General features: G+C 37.6%; 1 protein-coding gene across 1 annotated transcript; it reads left to right on the top strand.

Annotated features, from left to right (window-relative positions):
• The first annotated feature begins 436 nt into the window (after positions 1-436).
• LOC134752508 (odorant receptor 49b-like) lies at positions 437-19,554 on the top strand. The gene is made up of 9 exons (XM_063688202.1): positions 437-486; positions 6,425-6,683; positions 7,841-7,948; positions 10,842-11,286; positions 11,539-11,542; positions 11,852-12,050; positions 16,814-16,878; positions 18,832-18,922; positions 19,489-19,554. Exons 1-9 carry the CDS (start codon positions 437-439, stop codon positions 19,552-19,554), a joined length of 1,287 nt encoding a protein of 428 aa, XP_063544272.1.
• Positions 19,555-25,927: the final 6,373 nt, after the last annotated feature.

The raw sequence follows: 25,927 nt of genomic DNA, 5'->3' as shown, positions 1-25,927 counted from the left end.
TATTATGTTTCTATAAATTATTTATTTTATATTATACGCTTTGGCAGTTGTCGTGTTCACACTTGAGTAGTCAAGTTAATAGACATGTGAAGGAATAAATTCAGTTTTGCGACGGAAATTGCAAGCATCAAGCATTTGTGTCACCTATTGAGTTTAAACAAAAGCAACACATCTTTGTTTGTACCCATAGAAATAAAGTAGTGCGAATGCGAAATTGTTATTTGGTATTTCGGCTGCGACTAACTATTTGATGCAGTTAGCATCAAATAGTTAGTCAAAATACAAAATAATTATTTCGCACTACTTTATTTCTATGGGTACAAAGATGTGTTGCTTATATACCTATATAATACCAAAATATAATTTAAAATTATTTATTGAAAAGTAATGCTACTATATGAATGACTAGAATATAAATTCGTTGAAAATAACGGAAATGGCTCCACCGCAAGTGTTTCGTTCTTTGAAGAAATATTTTGAAGACAGGTTAGTTTTTTTTAGTTTTTTTATACCATAAGCTCAATAAAAATATATTCAGGACCAGTAGTGTGTAAATCTTTACGCGATCTGTCAATATTTAAAAGTATATATGGGTTCTCCTCATCTGGCAGAATATTATTTGTCAGAAATACACTTCGTATAAAGCTGCCCCGCTTCTGTAGTGCATTTAAAATGTTTGCGGAGGCACGCACAGACGGGTTTCACGCCATAGTGCGCAAAAGAACTGCCTCGCTAGTCAGTAGGATGCGGAGCAGCTCTAACGGCATCCTAAAAGTGTTTATAGAAAAGCCTGATTCGCCCATGCACAAACACATTAATAACTTAATGATCATGGGTAGTTAATTGTGTAAATTTTATTTTAATTGATTTTATTTATTTATTTGTGAGTTCTATAGTTTAATTGATTTTAATAATTTATTGTGAATTTTGATTTTATTAATAAAAAAAAATATTTTTTTTTTATTTTTTTATTAATTTAATTTATTGTAAATATTTATTTCATTTAATATAATATTTAATTCCTTGGTTCCATGGAGCTTGGGACGGATGTTGGTGTGGGATGCTACCTGCGTAGACACACTGGCACCGTCCCACCTCCAACGGACTAATGTAAAAGCGGGCGGAGCGGCGGAAAGCGTCGAGACACAGAATAACTAATAGTACTACCGTACAGAAAATTCACTCCTTCACAAAAGTCAGATTTAGGTATAAAATTATACCTACACTCGCCGCCTGCAAGCAAAACTGAAACTTATAACCGCGCACGAACCGTGAATCTTTTTTGCGCGCCGCAGTTTTATGACCAAGCTGTGAGTGTCGGCACGGGGTTGTCACTTGACAAGTTTTTGTACCTATACCTACTGATTTATTATTTTTAAGATAAATATGTAGGAATTACAACCGTTGATTCTGTAAACATAAAAAATTTATCCGGAGTATGTCTGATTCTCGCGGAAGTAGGTATGCCACTGCCGTATTCCGTCAGTCAGTTCCTAATATTCGAGCGCCACGTGACACGACTATCGTGCGAGCCTAGCGGCAGCACACTGCCATACGCCTGCCCGGGAGGCGCGCCGGCCAAATGTACCTAAACTGCGTAGTGACACCCCCCCCGTTCGAGATTTTAAAACGTAATAAATATAAGAGCCTCGGTAGAGAGTACCATTTCGTTCCATTTGGAGTTGAAACTCTAGGTCCATGGGGTCCCAGCGCGCACAAGTTGTTTGCAGAAATCGCGAAGCGTCTGGTTGACGTAACTGGTGACCGAAGAGCTGGCGGCTTCCTCGCACAACGTATCAGCATTGCGATACAGCGAGGAAATGCCGCCAGCATCCTTGGTACAATGCCTCAAGGGCCTATTTTGGATTTAAGCTAGTTATTAATTTCGTTTACGCAGTACCACTGTATATATCTTGAGTGTTTAAATATTATTAATTACATTTTCATTCATTTATTTCATTAATTTAATTTATTGTAAATTTTTAAATTAATTTAATTTAATTAGTATTTTAAATATTAACAATAGATTTGAAGTCACCATGTACCTAACCCCAATGGATCCTAGTTATCTGAATAAAGAAATTATATTATTATTATTAAATATTATAAAGCGGGATTTACATTACGAAATTAGTGGCGTGAAATTAATGACGTGACAGTAGTTTTACCATAGAGTAATTTTTACTAGAGCGGTACTGTCATAGTAAATTTTGTAACCACAGTAAATTCACTGCCATCTGTCGACACACTTTAAAACTAAAAATGAAGATTTATAAAAATACGATAGAATGTATTTAAATATAGATAAATGATTTTTTTTATTTGCATTAATTATTTTTATGATTTTGAACCATGTTCTTTCACTGATATGCGTTAAAATTGTTAAATAACAAACGAAAAAGTTTAATACTTTCGTAATGCATGCATTTTCACGCCACTAATTTCTTAATGTAAATCCCGCTTAGCACGCATCGTAGAAAAACTTTTAGTCGAATGATATGTTCGCATACCTTTTAGTCGGTGATCCCTTGTTTCGCAGACAGAAATTTCATATAATTTTGTTTCACAGAAAACTTTTATTTTATTTTATTGTACGATAAGTACTTATTTACAGAGGTTTTTTTTTTAATCTGGTTTTTATGGAGGCTTTGGACACCCTAGGTGAACATGTCAGCCTCATGGGTGCTATCATAGTTCCCTACTCAAGGGAGAGGTCAATAAAGTAGTAAACACTGATTGCTTTGTCCGATATAGGCTCTGCCAACCAACAATTGATCTGTCCATTGTGCATGGAGCCCAGACTACCAAAAATTCTTTTTCTCAAGTCCGAATTCCGGACGCATTCCAACAACACGTGAGACAATTCATCAGTCTTCTGAATTTACAGAGGTTATATTTTAATTAGTGTCTCGTATATTATAATAAGAATACATATCTAAATCTATCTACTTAATAATAATCTAAATTTGTCATCTGATTGACTCATACATATTCATAGGTTAAGGCAGGAGAATGAAAAAGAATAAATTATATAATATGAATATCCAAACATTAGAATTTCTTAGCAACAAAAATCTATACTTAAAAATTTCTACAAAATAATTTATGAGAAACATAATTCTATAAAACATGTCTAGGGCTGGCGCTGCCGTCTCAAGCGGCGCAAATATGTAGCCATTGACACAGGCTGCATGTTTGAGCCGTTTGGTGTGGAGACGCTTGAGCCGTGGGGTCAAGGCGCGCACAGTATATATAAGGAGTTGGCCAAGCGCCTAATAGACGCAACGGGTGACCGGAAGGCTGGAGCATACCTCGCCCAACGCATCGGCGTTGCCGTTTAGCGCGGCAACGCCGCCAGCCTTCTGGGCACCCTACCGGATGGCACAGACCTGGCAATTTTTTATTTATAGGACTTTTTAGGTAGTTTTAGTTTAGTTTGTTTAGTTCGTAGTTTAATTTATTTTTGTTAGTTTTAATTTGTTTTTAGGTTTATAGGTTAATTTTAATAATAGCATAGAGTAACTTATACTAGAGCGGTACTGTCATAGTAGATTTTGTAACCCCAGTAAATTCACTGCCATCTGTCGACACACTTTAAAACTAAAAATAATTATTTATAAAAATACGATAAAATGTATTTAAATATAGATAAATGATTTTTTTATTTGCATTAATTATTTTTATATGATTTTGACCCATGTTCTTTCACTGATAATATGCGTTAAAATTATAAATAACAGACGAAACAGTCAACGCCCTCTATACGAGTGTAGGCCAAAACTAGTGGCGCCATCTGATCGAGAATCAAATTTTCTTGATTTTCGAGGCACGTTTTTTCCTTAGACTGTATCCATCTATTACGGAGTTATATCTATCTTTGATAATAGTTTATAAGTTTTGTTATTGTTTTTATTTATTCAAAAAGTTTACATGAACTAAATAATATAAGGATAAAGAATATATGATTAGAAATTTTATGAAATGAATATCGAAACTTTAAATTTTCTTTGCAACAAAAATCTACGATTAAAAGTTCTACAAAGTAAGTATTCTGCGAAGTGATTATTCAATGAACTAATAATATTTGAATCATTTTATATGAAGCGAAATTCTATAAAAATGTAGTCTATAAAACAACGTACACGACCCTTTTAGTCATACCTAATAGTCATCATATTCATTCGGTAGAATTTTCTAAGTGGGTTAGGTTAGGGTTTTCTGCCAAATAATTTTATGCGAAAAGCAGTATGCCACAAATATTTCTGCCAAACGATATATCTACCAAGTAACATTGCGAGTATGCAACACAAAATTCTAAATAATCTAATGAACAATGTTTTCTTTCATTGTGGAAGGCTCTTCCCTTCAAATTATAAATATACAATACAATACGTTTATTTGTCGAAAAGCAGGTAGTGTTCCATACAAGCAAAGATAGATATAACTCCGTAATAGATGGATACAGTCTAAGGAAAAAACGTGCCTCGAAAATCAAGAAAATTTGATTCTCGTTCAGAGGGCGCTACTAGCTTTGGCCTACTCTCGTATAGATGGCGTTGACGGTTTCGTTTGTTATTTAACAATTTTAACGCATATCAGTGAAAGAACATGGGTCAAAATCATAAAAATAATTAATGCAAATAAAAAAAATCATTTATCCATATTTAAATACATTTTATCGTATTTTTGTAAATATTTATTTTTAGTTTTAAAGTGTGTCGACAGATGGCAGTGAATTTACTGGGGTTACAAAATTTACTATGACAGTACCGCTCTAGTATAAGTTACTCTATGATACAAGTGTTACATACATATGATGAACTAGCAAAAAGCAGAGCTTTTTAAGGGCTCGCGGAGTTTTTCTACCTCATCATCATATATTTAAGAGTTAGACTCATGTCGGTGAAGCGATTTCCATGCATGTCGGTTTTCTGCCTTCTCCTCGACAGCCTGATACGACGACGCGACGACGACGTTGAGTTGTTCCTTTTTAAGGTTCCGTACCCAAAGGGTAAAAACGGGACTCTACCTATATTACTAAGACTCCGCTGTCCGTCTGTCCGTCTGTCTTTGTCTGTCTGTCACCAGGCTGTATCTCATGAACCGTGATAGCTAGACAGTTGAAATTTTCCCAGATAATGTTTTTCTGTTGCCGCTATAACAACAATTACAAAAAGTACGTAGCCCTCGGTGCGCGAGTCCGACTCGCACTTGGCCGGTTTTTAACTATGGTATCCGAAGCTACATAAACTAATTACAGGCATATCCTATTGTAAGTACAGTTTCAGAGCAATCTAGCTAGTTTTAAAATAAGAGCGTAACTACGTTTGTATGGAGAACCGAACTTTTGCTGCGGGCTCTTAAGGACGCAGCTGAGAGCTAGAAAAAAATATGTGTCGTTTTCAATCAAAAGGTACCACATTGTCGCTTGCCTTTTGGATGCTCTGACAGGTTATTCGTATAAAGACACAATCTAATTTCGTACTGATGGTAAGCAACAATGTGGTACCTTTTGATTGAAAACGACACATATACTGAACGAAAAACGGGACCGGCCTATTACTAAGACTCTTCTGTCCGTCCCTTTGTCTGTCTGTCACCAGGCTGTATCTCATGAACCGTTTAATTTTCACAGATGATGTATTTCTGTTGCCGCTATAACAAATACTAAAAAATACGGAACCCTCGGTGGACGAGTCCGACTCGCACTTATCCGCCTTTGTCCGGTTTTTTACAACTAACGCCATCTGTTAGAAAAATAAAGAAACATTAGCACGAATGTTAATTCATTATTTTTCTAACAGATGGCGTTAGTGGTAATACAAAATATTATTCCTTTATTATATTTTTTCATGTTTATAAAATGATATTTTTATGTTTGATAACACATCTAGACATGAATTTAAATTACTATGTTAAATCTCCAAGCTAACAGGTGGATAGCTTTTCCGTAAAGTGTACCACAAGAATGCATAGATTGTCGAATAGTGATAGCAAAGATAGATATAACTCCGTAATAGATGGATACAGTCTAAGGAAAAAACGTGCCTCTAAAATCAAGAAAATTTGTTTCTCGATCAGATGGCGCCACTACCTTTGGCCTACTCTCGTATAGAGGGCGTTGACTGTTTCGTTTGTTATTTAACAATTTTAACGCATATTATCAGTGAAAGAACATGGGTCAAAATCATACTTAAAAATAATTAATGCAAATAAAAAAATCATTTATCCATATTTAAATACATTATATCGTTTTTTTATAAATCTTCATGTTTAGTTTTAAAGTGTGTCGATAGATGGCACTGAATTTACAGTTGTTACAAAATTTACTATGACAGTACCGCTCTATCTTATTATATCCGCTTTGGTAATAGGGCTCCACTTACGGTACGATACGATTACGATATACGATTTCGTTTTTCAGTGACGCTAAATACCCATTGGAGTTCAACTATATCCGCCAACTGACCTTCTTGCTAAGCTTCGTTGGCTCCTGGCCTCACAACCAATTCGGACGAGGCCGATTACACTTCGTCCTGTCCGTATACAGCCTGTTTCTGATCGGGGTGGCCATGGCAATATCCAGTGCGGCTGCAGGATATATCTGGCATTATAGGGAGACTATATCTTTCTTTTTTATGGGGCATGTGATTTTGTGCATTTTGCTGGAGACTTTGTATATGGTAAGTAAAAAAAATAAAATAAAAATAAAAATCATTTATTTCAGGTCTTACATACCCATATTTATGCACATTACAAAAATTACAAAAAGAAAAATAGAAAAAAAAAAAAAAAAGTAGTAGTAGTAAGTGATGACATTGCAATGTTTAAAAAAAAAACTAAATAATTCATTCGCTACTAAGACTTTTTATTTGTTACTAGCAAAAAGCAGAGATTTTTAAGGGCTCGCGGAGTTTTTCTACCTCATCATCATATATTTAAGAGTTAGACTCTTGTCGGTGGAGCGATTTTCATGCATGTCGGTTCTCTGCCTTCTCCTCGACAGCCTGATATGACGACGCGACGACGACGTTGAGTTTTTCCTTTTTAAGGTTCCGTACCCAAAGGGTAAAAACGGGACCGGCCTAACTAAGACTCTTCTGTCCGGCCGTTTCTCATGAACCGTTTAATTTTTACAGATGATGTATTTCTGTTGCCGCTATAACAAATATTAAAAAGTACGGAACCCTCGGTGGGCGATTCCGATTCGCACTTATCCGCCTTTGTCCGGTTTTTTACTACTAACGCCATCTGTTAGAAAAATAAAGAAACATTAGCACGAATGTTAATTCATTATTTTTCTAACAGATGGCGTTAGTAGTAAATCAAAATATTATTCCTTTATTATATTTTTTCATGTTTATAAAATGATATTTTTATGTTTGATAACACATCTAGACATGAATTTAAATTACTATGTTAAATCTCCAAGCTAACAGGTGGACCGTAAAGGGCTGATTAGCGAACTAGGCTCCACACTCGCGTTCGCGGCTTCGCGCCGTGATTCTCGCATGAGTGTGGAGAGCCCTTAAAGTGTACCACAAGAATGCATAGATTGTCGAATTAGTGATAGGGCTCGCTTTTTTTCTTATAGCTCGAAACCGGTACGTCCGACGGAAAATTTTCTCTAATCATGTTGAAAGTTGATATCTGACTTCAAAGGCCCAGGCGCTCTGAGTCAGTTTAAAAAGAGACTCAGAGCGCCTGGGCCGCACAAACTAATAACGTAATAACATTTCACATTTTTGATAATATCTAATTCATTTAGCACATTTTCATAACAAACATTACGAATCTACTGCTTGAAAAATTAAGAGCATTCCTGAATTTTGGATTTCAGCAAAGATTAATAACGGCTCGCACGAAAAAGTATGGTGAGATAATAAAGGATTTCCTGGACGAATTTCACCTCTTTTATTTCCAGAATCGATCGCAATACGCTTCCAAGGTTTGTTTGCACAAGATTGCTTTAAAATGATTTTGATGTAACAATACATTTTAATTATCCGTTTATAAATGCAGTGTTGGCTATCTTATAACTCTACTCATTATGTAGTAATAGTAACGAGTTAAGTATTTTCTACGAGAAAAATCCTTTGTCATAGACCAGCCTTCAGCTTCAAGAACATTTCAAGATTTCGTCATACACGTTACATTTTTCACCTCAGCAGCTCGATCGAGCCTACTTTCGTCACTCCCTGGAGTGAGGGAAGTCGCACTTTCGTAAACAAAGTAGCTTTTTAATTTAGTGAAATGCCATTAACTGCCACTGTTCGGGGTCTATTACAAATTCGAAATGCATTTTAACCTTTAATATGTTCTCACTACTGAGGTGATAAATTATATGTGTCACACGAGAACAAAGTTATTTTACATCTCGTATTTTTGAGTCCCTCGCTACGCTCAAGATTTTAAAATTATAGAATCTTTCGCTTTCTCGGGACTCAAAATCAACACTCGCAAGAAAAACCAACTTTCCTCTCTTGTTGCACAAATAACTATTTACTTGCCACTTATCTTATAGTTTCGGGGGCCCTTGCGGATACACTTCGACCCATAGGGATCTTTAGTGGAGTTACCCCCTAGGAAAGATCCGTCCGCTACTCAAGAGCTTATGGGTAGCGTTTTGAGTTCCTTTGGTTCCAGATAGCCTGTTCCAAAGTCCTTCATTCTTTGTCTGGCGAGGGCGTGACATTCAGACATAACGTGTTCTACTATCTCTTCCTCTTCGCCACACATACGACAATCGGTGTTGTCAGCGTGTCCCATCTTGGTCAGAATTCCCTTGACGCCATAACCATAATGGCCAGTAAACACCCCCGTTATTATTTGGAGTTGTCGTTTGCTAAGTTTCCAAAGCTTTTGGCTCCAGCCGGAGTCTACCCCTTGTATAATGAGCTTTGAGTGCTTTAGACCCGTCAGACTGTCCCATTCTTCCTGGTGTTTGGTCTTAGTAAGGTCTTTGATAGCCGTTGTGATGGTTCCCTGTGAGAGCCCCACGAATGGTTCCGGACCTATAAGGTTGTTTGCAGATCCGACTCTGGCAAGTTCATCTGCATTTTCATTGCCTACGAATCCCTCGTGCCTTGGGATCCATACCAGTTGCACTTCGTTTTGCCTTCCAAGCTTGTTCAGAGCTTGGATGCCATTGTATACCAGTCTAGAGTCCACTCTGGGCGCCTTAAGCGCTTTGAGTGCAGCCTGACTGTCGCTGAGTATATAGATATTCTTTCCTTGGGTTTGCCTAAATATATTCTCATGTACACAGCACTCAAGTACAATTATAGCGTATGTCTCGGCTTAGAAGACAGTGGCGTAATTGCCCATGCTTATGCTACTACTAAAGTCATTTGCATAAATGCCTGCCCCAGTACCAGATTCTGTCTCGGATCCGTCTGTGTACCATATGATGTCATTTTCATTCACCTTCGGTCCATTCAGCCCTTGTTGGAACTTTAACATTAAAATTCTTACGGAACACAAACTTGGATTGCATCTTATCGCAGCCCATATTCGTAATCCTTTTCATGAAATGTGTTTAGTCTTTGGCTTGCTATCGCTCCAGAGGCCTGTCAAAGCCAACCTGTGTAACGATTTCCGCGCCTCAGATTGTATCACTAGGTGTAGCGGCGGGAGGTTTAGTAGTACCTCCATCGCCGCTGTTGGCGTCGTTCTAAACGCGCCAGTAATAGCCATGCACGCCGTTCTTTGTATTTTCATAAGGGCATCCCTGCATGTGCTCTTTAGTGTCCTTGGCCATCATGCCAGGCATCCGTACAGAATGATAGATCTTACCATCATGGTATAGATCCATCTCAGTATATATGCCGTTCTACACATTCCAAACACCCTCAGTGCCTTGGTTATGGCAGTTTCGACATGCTTTTTCCAGTTCAGTTCTTTATCTAGTGTTAAATCTAGATATTTCACTTCATCGGACATTTCCAGTACCCTTCCATAAAGCTTCAGCTGCTCCATGCCGTTAAGGGTCTTTTTCCTGGTAAACGGTATTACTACTGTTTTGCCAGGATTGATGGAGAGTTGATGATGGTTGCGCCACCTCTCAACTCGTGTATACTGGGCCTTTGTTTAGTTCTTCCAACAGTGAGTTCACTACCAGGCTCCAGAGAGTCGGTGACAGAACCGAGGGGTTCTGCCACGGCCACGAAAAGGTGGCCCACAGGGAGGCCTGTGGGCAACCCTTCGTGGCCGTGGCTAATATTTCATCTCCCATGAGGGTAGACTTTATTAGTCGGCTATTTAGCATAGTACCAATCCATCTACAGATTGTCGGTTCTATGCCATGTTTAGATGCTGCATTGCTGATTGCCTGATACGTGGTGCGGTCAAATGCCCCCTCCACGTCTAGAAAAGTGGCTAGGCATAGTTCCTTGTTCTCTATCGCCTGCTCTGCTCTGGTTGTCACCAGGTGTAGTGCCGTTTCAGTCAATTTATCCGGCTGGTACGCACATTGCAATTGGTGCAGTGGATGTCTCTTAAGAGGACCATCCCTCATATGTCTGTCTACCAGTTTCTCCAGTGTTTTGATAAGAAATGTTGCTTATCGCCTGTACGATTTGGCTTCTGTGTACTTTGTACTTGCCACTTGAAAACTATAGTTGTTATGATTTAATAACGTGCATGCATCTTTCTTAAATCCTTGTAAGGGACTCGGCAGGGCAGGCTCAGCCTAGTGTCAGTCACTGTGAAAAATTTGTTAACAATGTTTTCTGGCAATAAATCTTTTTGTATTTTGTATTAATTGTTTAACCTCACACTCGCGCCAAAATTCTGAAGTCCACTTCTCCATCTGCCTCACAACTTTACCGGTTATTTTCCAGATGTACAAGAAGATCCAGTTCATCTCAAGGATAGTCACAATTTACGTTTGTTGTCACATATTTACCGGAGTCGTCTTGTTCACATTAATGCCTTGGTACAACAACTATAAAAGCGGAATGTTCGGCCCTGACCGCCCTGCGAACAAAACCTTTGAACATGCTCTATATTTCTACTGCTTCACTGACAAATTCTATACAACCTTAAACGGCTATTATATACTGTTCTTCTTTAACATCCCCACCTCCTTCCACACTAGCTCCGGCATCCTCGCCTTCGATCTTGTGGTCAGCCTTATGGTGTTCCAAATTTTGGGACATCTTAAGATTATGAGGAACGATTTGTCAAGTATACCTTCGACTGGTGATATTTACTCGCCAGAGGAGAACATGCGAGTCAAAGAGACTCTGAAAGGAATCATCGATCACCACAAAATTATTATAAAGTAAGTACCTACCGTAAAATCAGCCAACTACAGCCCCGTACTACAACTATATGCCACATGTGCAATCCGTAATCAAGTATAGTTACCAATATACTCTTTGGGTTATTCTGGGTTATTTCTTCTATTTATACAAACATGTTGCCATAGAACTTCGATTTTCAAATAATAGAACCTGAACGAAGACATACGAAATAATTTTGGACCATATTTGAGAGCTATTTATACTATAGTTACCCTGGTGTTTTACGTTATAGTCTTGTAAGTTGCATAAAGTAAGCAATTTCTCTAGTAATTTCTTGATTTGATCGAATATAAAATATAAATACATATGGGATGAATTTGATAAACATTTGTCTTAAGGAAATAGCGATGCTGGGGCCTGGGTGTCCTTTAAACTATTTATCGTTTTTTTTCATGAGCTTAAGACGTTTTGTATTTAGTAATTTCTTACTGCCCGAGACCGTAGCCATTTACTGTTGACAAACGTCTATCGGAAAGTAAAATCGTATCTTCATCATGTATATATACCTATTATTTCGATTGCCATTTTCATTTTAATTGTTACAGGTTCTTAGACAAATGCTCCGACGCGTTCAGTAATTATCTCTTCATATTTTACATGCTCATGCAACTCCTCACGATCGTGGTGACGGTGGAGGTGGCCGCATTCACTGGGGAGGCTTTGGGCAAATACGGACCTCTGACAGTCGCTATATATCAACCGCTGATTCAGATATCGATACTTTTTGAAATGATAAGAACGCAGGTAAGTTTTGACTTGATGTGACTTTAAATATTGGTTACCAAAACGAAAACTATTTGGTATCATAGGCACAAAACGATGCAATATACCTACTGCAGAATAATATTTTTGTCTCATCTAGTATTTATCCCAGTTGCATTCTCAGCAGCTGCTTCGGAGGCCAGGGTCCGCTAGCGTCCAGGTGCCTCGCTTACTGTGAGAATATGAACGAGTGAATGATGAATAATTTCTGCACTGTTACTTTTGTATAAGTGTGTTAATATTACGTAAATTGCCAGTGTAATTGGTGTAAACCGTTCTTGTAAATAAATAAAATAATAAAAAATAATAAATAATCATACGGCTGTTTACTTGTTTAGCGATTGCTCTATAATACATTCATCAATTTTAATAGAAATGGTCTATCGACCTCTAGGCCGGTTAAATTTGATTTTTTCGAAGAATTATTTCCCAGCAAGCTGGAAATCATTTTAATACCTTAATTTGGTCCTAAATGCGTGTAATCTGAGTTTGCTTAATGACAGGTGTGCATAAATTTTTGCTGTTTTTCAGTTTTTTGCTTTTAGCTCAGAAACGCTACGTCCGATAGAAAATAAGCTCTAATCTAATAATAATTGATACTTATGGATCTGTATGATGCCTTAACATTAATTCGAAGTCAAAATTTGTAAAAAATGGCCGCCACTTTGTTTTTTTTTTATAATAATGTTAAAATCTGAAAACGACATGTGTCTGATCCACAAAACCTTGAGCTATGTTTTTACATTGTAATAATCGTCACTCGGTGACTGACCGCACGCGCGACACCGTATATGGCAGGGTCGCCATGTAAGGTGAGGATTCGGAGTTGAGTAGAAACGAGTGTTCAGCTTAAACGATGCTTTATTACTGCCCTGCATACTTATGTAAATGGACCTTATATATATCCTATGAGCTACATACATAACTATGTCTAGTATACACTACACTGGTAGTGACATTGTAATTGATGGTGGGTCCCTTCTATTTACATCGAGTGGTTTTGTCAATCCATTAATCTAATCCAATTAATACTTATAAAAATTTACATCACTTAATAATGAATTAGTTGCTCGTTTATTTTTGTATTTAATAGAATAGAATAGAAGATGCTTTATTCAAAAACGCTTAATTTAAACTTAACTAATGACGTTGACATAGATTGCTGGTTATAAAGCGTTCCTGAAATGGTCTCCACTCAGCTTCATGTCAAGGAACCTATGAGGCCCCCGCCCCCGACGCTGGTCTTTGTGGAAACCCTTCCGAGAGAGCGCAACAAATACAACTTAAATGCAATACAACACCTATACAAATCTAATATAAAAAGATAAAAAAGATAATAATCAATTTATTCAAGTAGGATCTGTTGGATCGCTTTTGCATCGTCAAAAATCTACATTTTACGAAATTAATACTAAACTAGAAATAAAGCATGCATGCGCATAAAGTGCGATTACCTAATGGTAGTTACGTACAAATTATAATTACCTTTTATATATATATATATATATATATATATATAAAGTAAAGAAAAAAAAATACTACAGCTATACAAATTAAATATAATTTTAGTTAAATTATTCTATTGATCCACATTAAAAATGTAAAAACTATTGACCAATACAGTAACAGTCATACTTCTTTTATTTGTAAAATTAGTTCCACAAAGAAGCCTTCAAACACACAAGTACACAAAAAGATATAGCACAGACTTAACTACGATTTTTCTGTACACTTAAAATGTATTTTTTGTAATTTACTTTGAACGAATTTACGGACAATGAGTTCCTAAAAGGAGGCGGTATATTGTTCCAGCATTTCGTGGCAGTATATTTAAAGCTGCCGCGAAATGCGGCGGTGCTGTGCCGTGGACAAAGCAAACGAGTAGATCCCCTAATATGCTTGAAAAAGTTAATTTTTCGAATAGATATTGTGGCGTCATTGTCCTTACATACACTGACAATTACCTGATTCAATTCGACTTATATGTATATAAAAAATACTTAATTCACCTACTTTTATATTATACTAATATTGTAGACATAGAGTTAAGATTAGATCCTATTAAGTATGCATGTAATATTGCTATGCCCTCACAGGGTCCATGTAATACCTGACTACAATACAGACTTTGTAATACCTATTATAATACCATGGTTACAATAAATTAAAAAAAATCCAAGGAAAAATATATTTCTCAAGACTCCCAAAATGTATGCACACCTGAGATTGAGCGAACTCTGATTACACGCATTTAGGACCAAATAAAGGTAATAAAAGGATTTCCAGCTTGGTGGGAATTAATTCCTCAAAACGCTTTTTTTGGATGTAATTAGAATAATAATAATTATTATAATTACAAAGAGTTCCTTTTTTACCAAATGTAGGAGAGCAAAGAGGAAGAGGGATTTAGAAGAGGGATTTCGATAGTTTTGGAAAGTAACACACAAGCAGTTGACTTATTCGCACCAGCTTTAATAAAAGTACTGACATAAAAACATGAATTACAGACATACGTCAATGGTTTAAAAAAAGAGTTCTAGAAAAGGAACTTAAAACTAAAACATAGACAATAAATAAGTATTAAAAACTATACTGTACACGACGCGCACACAGAACTAGGATGACATAAGCATAAATTTTAGGTCTGTGGACGCGCATAATATTTTATAACTTAGTCATTTTAACATGTAATAGTTTTAAGTTGCGTCCTATGTAGAAATAAAATATGTTTTCCCCTCACTAGCTCGGAAAGCCGTCTTTTATCCTTTAAAACAAGCGGGGAAAAACGCATTTTATCCACTAGTGGGGAAAGTAATTTGACCTTGAATGGAGCGTGTTTAAGTAGCTTGACAGATAACAAAACGTAAAACGCTCATAAAAATGGTTCGTTCGATATTAATTATCATTAAATAAATGGTTTGAGAATCTAATAAAAAATACCAAATTTAGCTTTATTTAATAATTTTAAGTCATAAACCTTAAAATTCCATAAGAAACGTTAGATTTTTTATAATGATGTTAAATATAATTCTGAACGCACAAGTTGAGTCGATGCAATTTCAAAACGCATCGTTGACATTTCATACGTCAGGTCAGAACAGAAATGTCAACATTGTCATTTGTCAACAAATTTTTTACTTAAAAACAATTCTCACCGACTCACGCAAACATCAGAATTTCCAGTGTTTTCTGTTATAATATCGTACAAAATAAGTGATTCCAGTGATGAAGATGATCTAACGCCTGTGGATGTTGCACTTTCCTCGCTATAGTGACAGGAAAAGTTTTGTGTTACACACGGGTGCAAATGTATTTTACTTCTCGTGTGTTGAAACACTTGCTACGCTCAGGATTCTATTTTAGAACCACTCGCTTCGCTCGTGGTTCAACTATAGAATCCTTTCGCGTGCTCGTGTTTCAATTCCACACTCGCGGGTAAAATACAACTTTGCACCCTTGTATAACAAATAACTATTTTAGTGTGTTTTGTGTTACAAGGCAAAGTATGAGTAGCATACTTTGTACCTCTTAAAGGAATCCAATAAGAGAATTCCAATTAGGTAAAGTTAGGATTGCAAAACTTAATTAAGATAGGCTTGTAACAAATAAAGAATTTTCCCTATTGTGTTTCATTACGTAGATCTGCATAATAAAATAGGGAAAAGTATGCACCGTGGCGCAGGCCACGGCAGCACTTTGTTCTAATAGGAAATTGTGGTAATAGGCTAAAGTCTGATTAGATAGGTAGGATAAATAAATAAAACATGTAATTTGTTAATATATTTTTCAACACACTTGCTCAAAACGACGTTTTTATTCCACCGATTTTTGGCTCATAATCCTAGATATTAAACACGCGTGCTCTTTCAGTGTATTATTCCACTCGTGCTTTTTCATTATATTATCCGACTGAGTTAAGAAGGTAACTGATTGCTAATAATATGCGTGGAAAGGGAGCCTTCTTTAATTGGTCGGACTGGCGGGCACCGGCGCGCCCGACCGCCTGCGCGGCGCGCGCCCGGGGCGAGGGGCGGCCGGCAGTATGACAGATGCAACACACAATACTAACTGTTTTAACTATTAAAATTTGATTAATATGAAAGTTTCTTTTTTTTCTCGCAAGTGTGTTGAAAAACGTCGTATGAAACGCGTGTGCATTGGTCATTACACACATCGGCTTTCTTATTGCGCGCTCGCTTACAGCTCGCGCGCATAATATCGCCTCGTGTGTAATGACCAACTTAGCACACTTGTATCATAATGTACTATTAATAATAAATAAAGAGAAACGTAAGAGAGTCGAGGAAGGAGAGGTCTGCGCATGCGCGAAGCGCAGACGCCCGCGCCGGTGAGGCGCGGGGGACGAGGTCTTTAAATATGGAGGGAATAAAAGGCGGTGCGCCGGCCATAGGAAGCCATTACGAATCAAGCAACCGAGCAAGCAACACCTCTCCAAGAAGAAAAAGAAGACCTCTCCGACCTCGACCCTCCTGCATCTGATATAAGAAGAGCTCCAGTTGTTTTACTCCATCCTCTGCCGCCTATGTCACACCCTATACAGTCCACACCCCTACGATAGATCTCAAGATAGAAGATTAGGGCCTAACACTCACATATACAAATACAACCTCAACATTCAACATCGAAAGCACACAAAAACTAGCCTAGCCTAGCCATTATAATAATAATAATTCGTCATTTCTAAAAATAAATTAATAAAATTTTGTTGTTATAATTGTTGTCAGGGCGAGAAACTTATCGACGCCATATACGACATTCCGTGGGAGTGCATGGATACGAGTAACCGCAGGTAATGTCTCATTTCTACAACTATGAAAAGATTTTTATAAACTAACTAGCTTTTGCCCGCGACTTCGTCTGCGTGGAATTAGTAATTTGGGTACCTTAATTCTTAAACAAATCTGCTTTTTAATCCATTCTTTTTCACCCCCAAATTGGTCCACACTATACATTTCCACCCCATTTTTTACACCCTTAAGGGATGATTTCGGGGATAAAAGTTATTCTATATCATTTCTCACAGCTCAAACTATCCCCATACCAAGTTTCATCTAAATCGGTTCAGCGGTTATTGATTCCCCATACAAATTTCCACCCCCTTGAGGGGTGAGTTCTGGGATAAAAAGTATCCTATGTCCCTCCCCGGGACTCAAACTATCTGTATACCAAATTTCAACTAAATCGGTTCAGCGGTTTAAGCGTGAAGAGGTAACACACAGACAGACAGACAGACTTTCGCATTTATAATATTAGTATGGATTTCGGGTAGTGTAGTGTTGTTTACTTAGATCTCCATAGGCCACGGTGACTGCTTACCATCAGGCGGGCCGTATGCTTGTTTGCCACAGACGTAGTATAAAAAAACCACAGCTGGTGCAATTCAGTTGAAACGTCGGAATTTAAGGTAAAAACAATGAAATTAAATCGCGTTAGACCTGTTCGTGTCATGACTGTGACGTTTTTAACCAAAAGGTACCACATTGTCGCTTGTTGATAAGGTTGATTTCTAGTTGAAGCTATATGGAAATAGCGCCTTACTGACAAGCGACAATAAGTACCCTTTTGGTTGAAAATGGCACTGTGCCGTTTTCTGTGTTTAAAGTGTTATGATGAAAAGAGTCCATGTTCAGATATTTATGAGCACCTAGGCCGCAACGATGTATCTGATGGCACCAGTACAATCGTTACATCGTTAGGCATTATCCGTCTTGCCTAAATATTAACTTTAATAAGTAATATTAATAACATAATTATGTATTCCCAGAGAAGCGCTGGTGGCCTAGCGGTAAGAGCGTGCGACTTTCAATCCGGAGGTCGCGGGTTCAAATTCAAACCCGGCTCGTAACATGACTCGGAACTTATGTACGAAATATCATTTGATATTTACCAGTCGCTTTTCGGTGAAGGAAAACATCTCGAGGAAACCGGACTAATCCTAACAAGGCCTAGTTCCCCCTCTGGGTTAGAAGGTCAGATGGCAGTCGCTTTCGTAAATACTAGTGCCTACGTCAATTCCTAGGATTAGTTGTCAAGCGGACCCCAGGCTCCCATGCCATGCCAAAATGCCGGGATAACGCGAGGAAGATGATGATGTATTCCCGTTTTTTAACCGTCGTTTCAAAAAGAGGGGTGTTATAAGTTTGACGCCAATTATCTGTCGTAGCTCTCAAGCGGATGAACCGATTTTGACGGTTTTTTTTTTAAATGTAAAAGCTAGTTTCCTTGCGGTGGTTCTGAGCTACGTTTGATAAAAACAAAGATAGATATAACTCCGTAATAGATGGATACAGTCTAAGGAAAAAACGTGCCTCGAAAATCAAGAAAATTTGATTCTCGTTCAGAGGGCGCTACTAGCTTTGGCCAACTGTCGTATAGATGGCGTTGACGGTTTCGTTTGTTATTTAACAATTTTAACGCATATCAGTGAAAGAACATGGGTCAAAATCATAAAAATAATTAATGCAAATAAAAAAAATCATTTATCCATATTTAAATACATTTTATCGTATTTTTATAAATCTTCATTTTTAGTTTTAAAGTGTGTCGACAGATGGCAGTGAATTTACTGGGGTTACAAAATTTACTATGACAGTACCGCTCTAGTATAAGTTACTCTATGATAAAAATCTATCCAGCAGTTTGAAGAGTATCAGCTTTTTTCCAAAATGATGGAATGCATGTTTGTGCGTAGGGATTTTTTATTATTATTGCGTTTCTTTTGTTTTGATGCTTGTGCTTTTAGGACGGTGTTGTTTTTTCTGCTACGTGCGCAAACGCCGGTCGCGCTGAAGGCCGCCAAGATGGTACCCGTCGGCGTGATGACGATGACCTCGGTAAGATTTTTTCACCTAAGCAGCTCGAACAAGCCTACTTTCGTCACTCCCTGGAGTGAGGAAAGTGCGACTTTCCTCACTCCAGGGAGTGAAGAAAGTGCGACTTTCCTCGCTCCAGGGACTGAAACAAAGTAGCTTTTTAATTTAGTGAAGGCCATGAACTGCCACTGCATATATTTTTTTTTACTATTATGCTGTGTAATTCGAAATACATTTTAACCTTTAATATGTTCTCACTACCGAGGTGAAAAGTTATGTGTGCAACACGAGAGCAAAGTTATTTTACATCTCGTGTTTTTGAGTCCCGAGAAAGCGAAAGATTCTATAATTGAATCACGAGCGAAGCGACTGCCACTCTATCGCTCGAATATGCAAGACTGATAGAGAGGCAGATAACGAAATTTCGATTTTCGTGTTTCGCGATAGGCCCTCTGTCTGTGCTAGTAGCTACGCAGTTTTGCGTAATATGTCCTATTAATATTCGATAGCGTAAATTATTTGATTTTGTAACTTAGAACCCTCTTACTTTTTATCGTTCCTATTTAACATGTGTACGTATTTTTCAGGTCCTGAAGACAACATTCGCCTATTACACGTTCTTGAACGCCATAGCTGAATCTTCTGAACAGTAGATGGGTCCGCGTTTAAACACTTTAAACTACAGATTACCTACTACATAATGCATATACCTAATATAAAAGTGGTCACGAGATGATCAAGCATTCTTATGTAACATAAATATAGAAAAATATCATGTACAGTTGCCATCGGATAAATCGGAGCGGCCAAGGTGCTCACAAATATCTGAACACGCGTCTATTGTCAAGGCGTTAGAGTGCGTGTTCAGATATTGTGAGCAACTCGGCCGCTCCGATATATCTGATGGCGACTGTACATGATATTTTATATCATCACCACTACTATTACTACTACTATTATTATTACTAGTATTTTATTATACTTTACCTCCAGGGGACATGAGCCGCCTTCCCTTGGCGACGTCCATTATAAATTAGAACCGATTGTCAGTCATATCTCACTTTTAATCTCACCTTTTGATCTCTCTGATTAATCTTAGAATGATTAACGATTTATAAATAATTTGTAAGTAGTAAAATAACTTAATTTCAAACTATTAGGCTTTAATTTATTTGAATTCACCACAAAAACTCACAAAAAATACACGTGCACAGGTACATACTGAAAATACGAAGTAATAAATATAGGTAATATTTACTTCTAAGAAAAGATAAGATAAGATACATTTATTGATAAAATTGTACAAATTTTACACGTCAATTCAACCATACTATAATATACAATGTCAAACATATAATTATAATTAATTTATACTACATTACAAAATAAAATTTGTGTTCGTAGTTCTATTGATAAAGTTGCATTCAGGAGACAAAATGGCAGGGTTCCAAGTCCCGCGACATTGGACATGGATATCAACTTATTTACCATGGAACTGGAACAAAACGCAACGGAGTGGCAATAGCGCTCGATAACAACCTCAAGCAAAGAATAATCAGTGTAGAGCGGAAAAGTGATCGCCTTATTGCAGTAAAATTAGCGATGGATAACCAACCGGCCCTAAATATAGTCTCGGCATATGCTCCACAGACCGGATGCACACCTAAGGAAAAGGAGGCCTTCTGGGAAGAGTTTGACGAGATTGTGCTCAATGTGCCAGTGGAAGAGCCTATTCATATTGGAGGAGATTTAAATGGGCATGTGGGAGCCAGAAGCGATGCACACAGGGACGCACATGGAGGGTACGGGTACGGAAAACAGAACCAAGAAGGAATAGATATTCTAAATTTTGCTGTTAAATTTAACTATAAAATCATTAACACATGTTTTAAGAAAAAGGAAGAGCATATTATTACTTATAAGAGCGGAAGGGCAGCAACACAAATTGATTACATTATTGCTCCAAAATCAATGATAAAATGGTACCGCGATTGCAAAGTCATCCCAGGGGAAGCTCTAACAGCGCAGCATAGACTGCTAGTAGCAGTCATGGAACTTCCGAAACCGGTTAGGACCCACGTAGACAAAACCGAGCGAATAAAATGGAAGAACATACACAGTGCCAAGGGTAACCAGTTCATTGACCGTATAAAAACCTATTTAAATCAAGATATTGAAGACAAAGAAAAGCCGGCGCACCAAAAGTGGACAGATTTTGAAGCGTATTGTCAGGAAAACGCAAGAAAGTTACTCGGCGTATCTAAAGGTGGCCTTGCTATGGCAAAAGACACTACATGGTGGAATAGCGATATCAAAGAATTAATCAACGCTAAGCGCGACGCGTTTAAACTATGGCAAAAATCTGGGTTAGAGGAAGACCGAGAGGGTTACAAAACGTTGAAAACAATAACAAAAACTGCAGTCGCACAAACAAGAGCAATGTCCAACCAAAAGTTTTATGAGAAATTAGAAAGCGCTCCTGATGAAACTTCCATATTCAAAATTGCTAAACAACGCCACAAATCATCACTGGATATCAAATACAATAAATACATAAAAGACGATCAAGGTAGATTACTGACAGATAACGTATCAATAAACCGTAGATGGAAACAATATTATGAAACACTCCTTAATGAAGAGTATGCTAGTGAGACACTACCCCAGCTACCACCTTCTGAGGGACCTATAGACTGTATATCACCGACAGAAATAAAACACGCATTACGTCAAATGAAGTACCACAAATCCGTCGGACCTGATAACGTTCCGGCTGACATCTGGAAAGTATTGGGAGAGGATTCATTGCCCTGGCTAGCAGATCTCTTCAATAGGATTTTGATACAGCGACAAATACCACACTCTTGGCGCAGGAGCTATCTTTGTCCCATATACAAAAATAAAGGCGACGTCGCTAATTGTAACAACTACAGGGGTATAAAGTTAACATCGCACACCCTAAAGCTGTGGGAAAGAGTCATTGGAGCACGGCTAACAGCGATTGCTAAAACCACAGAAAACCAGTTCGGCTTTACTGCAGGAAGATCTACCATAGAGGCTATACAGACTTTAAGAATACTTATGGACAAATACAAAATAAATAAGGAAAATCTGTATATGGTCTTTATTGACCTCGAAAAGGCATTCGATAGGGTCCCGAGAAAGCTGGTATGGCAGTCGCTCCGATCGCAGAAAGTGCCTGAAGTTTACATTGACTTGATCCGAGACATGTATCAGGATGTCACCACCCAGATCCGTAGCTCCGCCGGTATAACCCACCAGTTTAAAGTCGAAGTAGGAGTACACCAGGGATCGGCTTTGAGCCCATTATTATTTAACCTGAGTATGGATTACATCACAAGAAACATCCAAAAAGAGATCCCATGGAGTTTATTGTATGCAGACGACATAGTGCTGGTGGAGAACACCGCATCAGAGCTCCAAAAAGTTTTAGACGTATGGGTAGCTGAAATTGAAAAACACGGTCTGCGAGTGAGCCGCACCAAAACGGAGTTTATGGAATGCGACTTTGGCGGAACGGAAGAGGTTGGCTGCAATCTTGTAGTGGACGGAAATAAAATCCCAAAGGTGTCGCGTTTTAAATACCTCGGCTCTATGCTGACACATGACTCAAAAATCGACCTAGATGTGGACCATCGAATTAATACGGCTTGGCTTAAATGGAGAACGCTGTCCGGCGTTCTGTGTGATAGAAAAGTGCCAATAAAAACTAAGGGCAAAGTATATAAGGCGGCCGTCAGACCTACCATGACATATGGTTCCGAATGCTGGGCAACTTTGAGGAAGCACGAGCAAAAGCTCCACACAGCAGAGATGAAAATGCTCCGGTGGGCAGGAGGCGTGACGCGCTTAGATAAAGTGCGGAACGAATATGTAAGAGGTTCCTTCAAAGTTGCACCAATAGCCGAGAAGGTCAAGGAGGGGCGACTAAGATGGTACGGGCACGTCATGAGGCGAGACGATAGCCACCCCGTAAAAACAGTGCTGGACATTAATAGCACGCAGCGACCAAGAGGCAGAGGCAGACCGCCCTCCACTTGGTGGTACACCGTCGAGAGGGACCTAAAAACCCAGAATATCCCATTGTTGACAACCCAGGACAGACTGGCCTGGCGCAAGCGCACAAGAAGGCCCGACCCCAAATGAAGTTGGGATTAAGGGCAGGAAGAAGAAGAGTTCTATTGATAAAGTTCATTATTACAATTAATATATTTATTTTCTTACTGTAGCAACACAAGTCAAACAACATTTTTTTAATTTTATTGTAAAATATTTTATCGCATTCTTACTATGCATAATTATTAAATTCCCATATAACCATTCCGGTCGCAGAATCATCAAAGTAGTAACAAAATGTCAGATGTGTCGAAACGGTGTCGTAACCGTTACTACACTTTGCGACTGTGTTCAGTTTTGGTAACTTAGTGTGGTCGCCGTGTGCACACAATGTGACCAGAATTGTTTCAGGAACTAAGTGTCGTCGCCGTGTGTACACTTTTCGGTAACAAGGTGTCGACACATTGTGTACACTTTGCGTTCAGTTTGTGACCAAATCTCTACACAATGTGTCGTAACGGTTACTGAAATGTTTCGAAACATTGTGACCGCAAATGACAATATAAAATACCTCTTGAAAACCAAGGTTTGTCAAACTGTCCATTAATAGCAGTGTTGCCAGATCGTCCCAAATAGGACGATTTTCCGTCCTTTTTAATGCCACACCGTCCTTTTGTCGTCCCTTCCGAACTACCGTCCCTTTTGGGCATCGAGCGTCCAGTATAATTGTTATTTGTTATACAAGGGTGCAAAGTTGTATTTTACCCGCGAGTTGAAACACGAGCAAGCGAAAGGATTCCATAGGTGAACCACGAGCGAAGCGAGTGGTTCTAAAATAGAATCCTGAGCGTAGCGAGTGTTTCAACACACGAGAAGTAAAATACATTTGCGCCCGTGTGTAACACAAAACTTTTCACCTCACTATAGCGAGGAAAGTGCAACATCCACAGGCGTTTAGATCATCTTCATCACTGGAATGACTCATTTCTTTACGATATTATAACAGAAAACTCTGGAAGTTGTGTATTTTTACGCGAGTCGGTGAGAAAAGGTTTTAAGTAAAAAAATTGTTGACAATGTTGACATTTCTGATGTATGAAATGTCAACGATGCGTTTTGAAATTGCATCGACTCAACTTGTGCGTTCAGAATTATATTTAACATCATTATAAAAAAACAAACGTTTCTTATGGAATTTTAAGGTTTATGACTTAAAATCATTAAATAAAGCTAAATTTGGTATTTTTATTAGATTCTCAAACCATTTATTTAATGATAATTAATATCGAACGAACCATTATCACGAGCGTTTTACGTTTTGTTATCTGTCAAGCTACTTAAACACGCTCCATCCAAGGTCAAATTACTTTCCCCACTAGTGGATAAAACGCGTTTTTCCCCGCTTGTATTGAAGGATAAACGACAACTTTCCGAGCTAGTGAGGGGAAAAAGATTTTATGCCATGTTGTCAATGATTAACGTTATGAAGTTCGGGTCTCTACCTTCTCTTAGCGCCTATCCTTTTGAAGGTATGCTTTACAGTATTAAAAACCTGTTACGAAAAGGGGACCAACCATTGGCGCAAGTAGCGAATCGCATACAAGAACTGTCGAAATTGAATATAGGGACTACTTGCAAAAAATCAGATCCCGCCCTCAAAAACGAGATTTTACTGGAAACTGGTGAAAAAGTTTTTAAGACAGTCAGAATTAGTAAAAAATACTCGATATCTAAAAACAATAAGGACAAGTGGTTTCTAACTACTGACAAAAATTTAACAGAAATGCAATACGCTACTTGTGTAGAAGGAAAAATAAAAGTCTTCGGCGGGAATATAAAAAACAAATATATTTTTTTTGAGTTGCCATTTAAATCATCAAACATAAACATATTATGCCACAGCGCTCATTTATGAAACTGAAGAATTGAGAGAATATAATTTAGACGACATTAAATGCAAAGTTTTTGCTATGGATTGCAATACCGAAATGGTATTCTTTCCAATATTATCAACGCTTCGATAAATAAACATTAATTATTAACATTCTCTAAGCATACTTTTTTAACCCTTATCTTGGCAAGGCTCAAAATATTTTAAATTTTAATATTTGTTCAGTGGTTGACCATACTAAACTATTAAAAAATAACAAGAAAAAAACCAGGGTTTTCCACTTTACGAGTTTTCGCCCGGGAGGCTATTGGTCATTAAAATCGGTTCGTGTCTCGCAGTCTATGTACTTTATAACAATGTGTAAAAATAAAAAAATTATAAAAATAAAACTTCCGGACACAATTTAAGAATCACCAATATAGTACCAAGTTTTGTATGAAAACAAAAACCTTTAAATGATCTAAAATGATTTCAAGAACAATATACTAGAAATTGATTTCGTCTAACTTACACTACTTCAAAGTCATAATAATGCAAATTTAGTCTGTAAAAGGTAGAGTACAGGATATGTGTAATACAAAATTACTATTTTTAGCAGTCCAAACTTTACGAATTTTACAAATAAATATTAGCGACAAAATCAGTGCTTTACGCGCGCTAAACGTCCATCAGAAAAAAAAACATTACTAATTTAGAGTCTGTTTTCAAAAAATTGATCTGTAAAACTTCAAGATGAGAAGACGTGCTAATAGAAACCAGTACTTGTTATTTCTATTAAGTACGTATTAAAAGGTGTACAAGTTCTGCGACTTAATCTAACAATTTTAAATTTTTGCGACTAAAATCGATAACAGGCTCTTACTAAAGTAAAACGACTTGCTGAGATCATTATAAATAATAATTAAAAATTGACTACTTAATTATATTAGGTATTCCACTTTACGAGTTTTCGCCCGGGAGGCTATTGGTCATTAAAATCGGTTCGTGGCTCGCAGTCTATATATTATATCACAACCATCCGTTTGTACTTATTTAATACTTATTTAAAACTTAAACTA

Source organism: Cydia strobilella, chromosome 24 (genome assembly GCF_947568885.1).
Source record: "Cydia strobilella chromosome 24, ilCydStro3.1, whole genome shotgun sequence".
NCBI lineage: Eukaryota > Metazoa > Arthropoda > Insecta > Lepidoptera > Tortricidae > Cydia > Cydia strobilella.
This window is presented reverse-complemented; position numbering and strand designations above follow the sequence as displayed.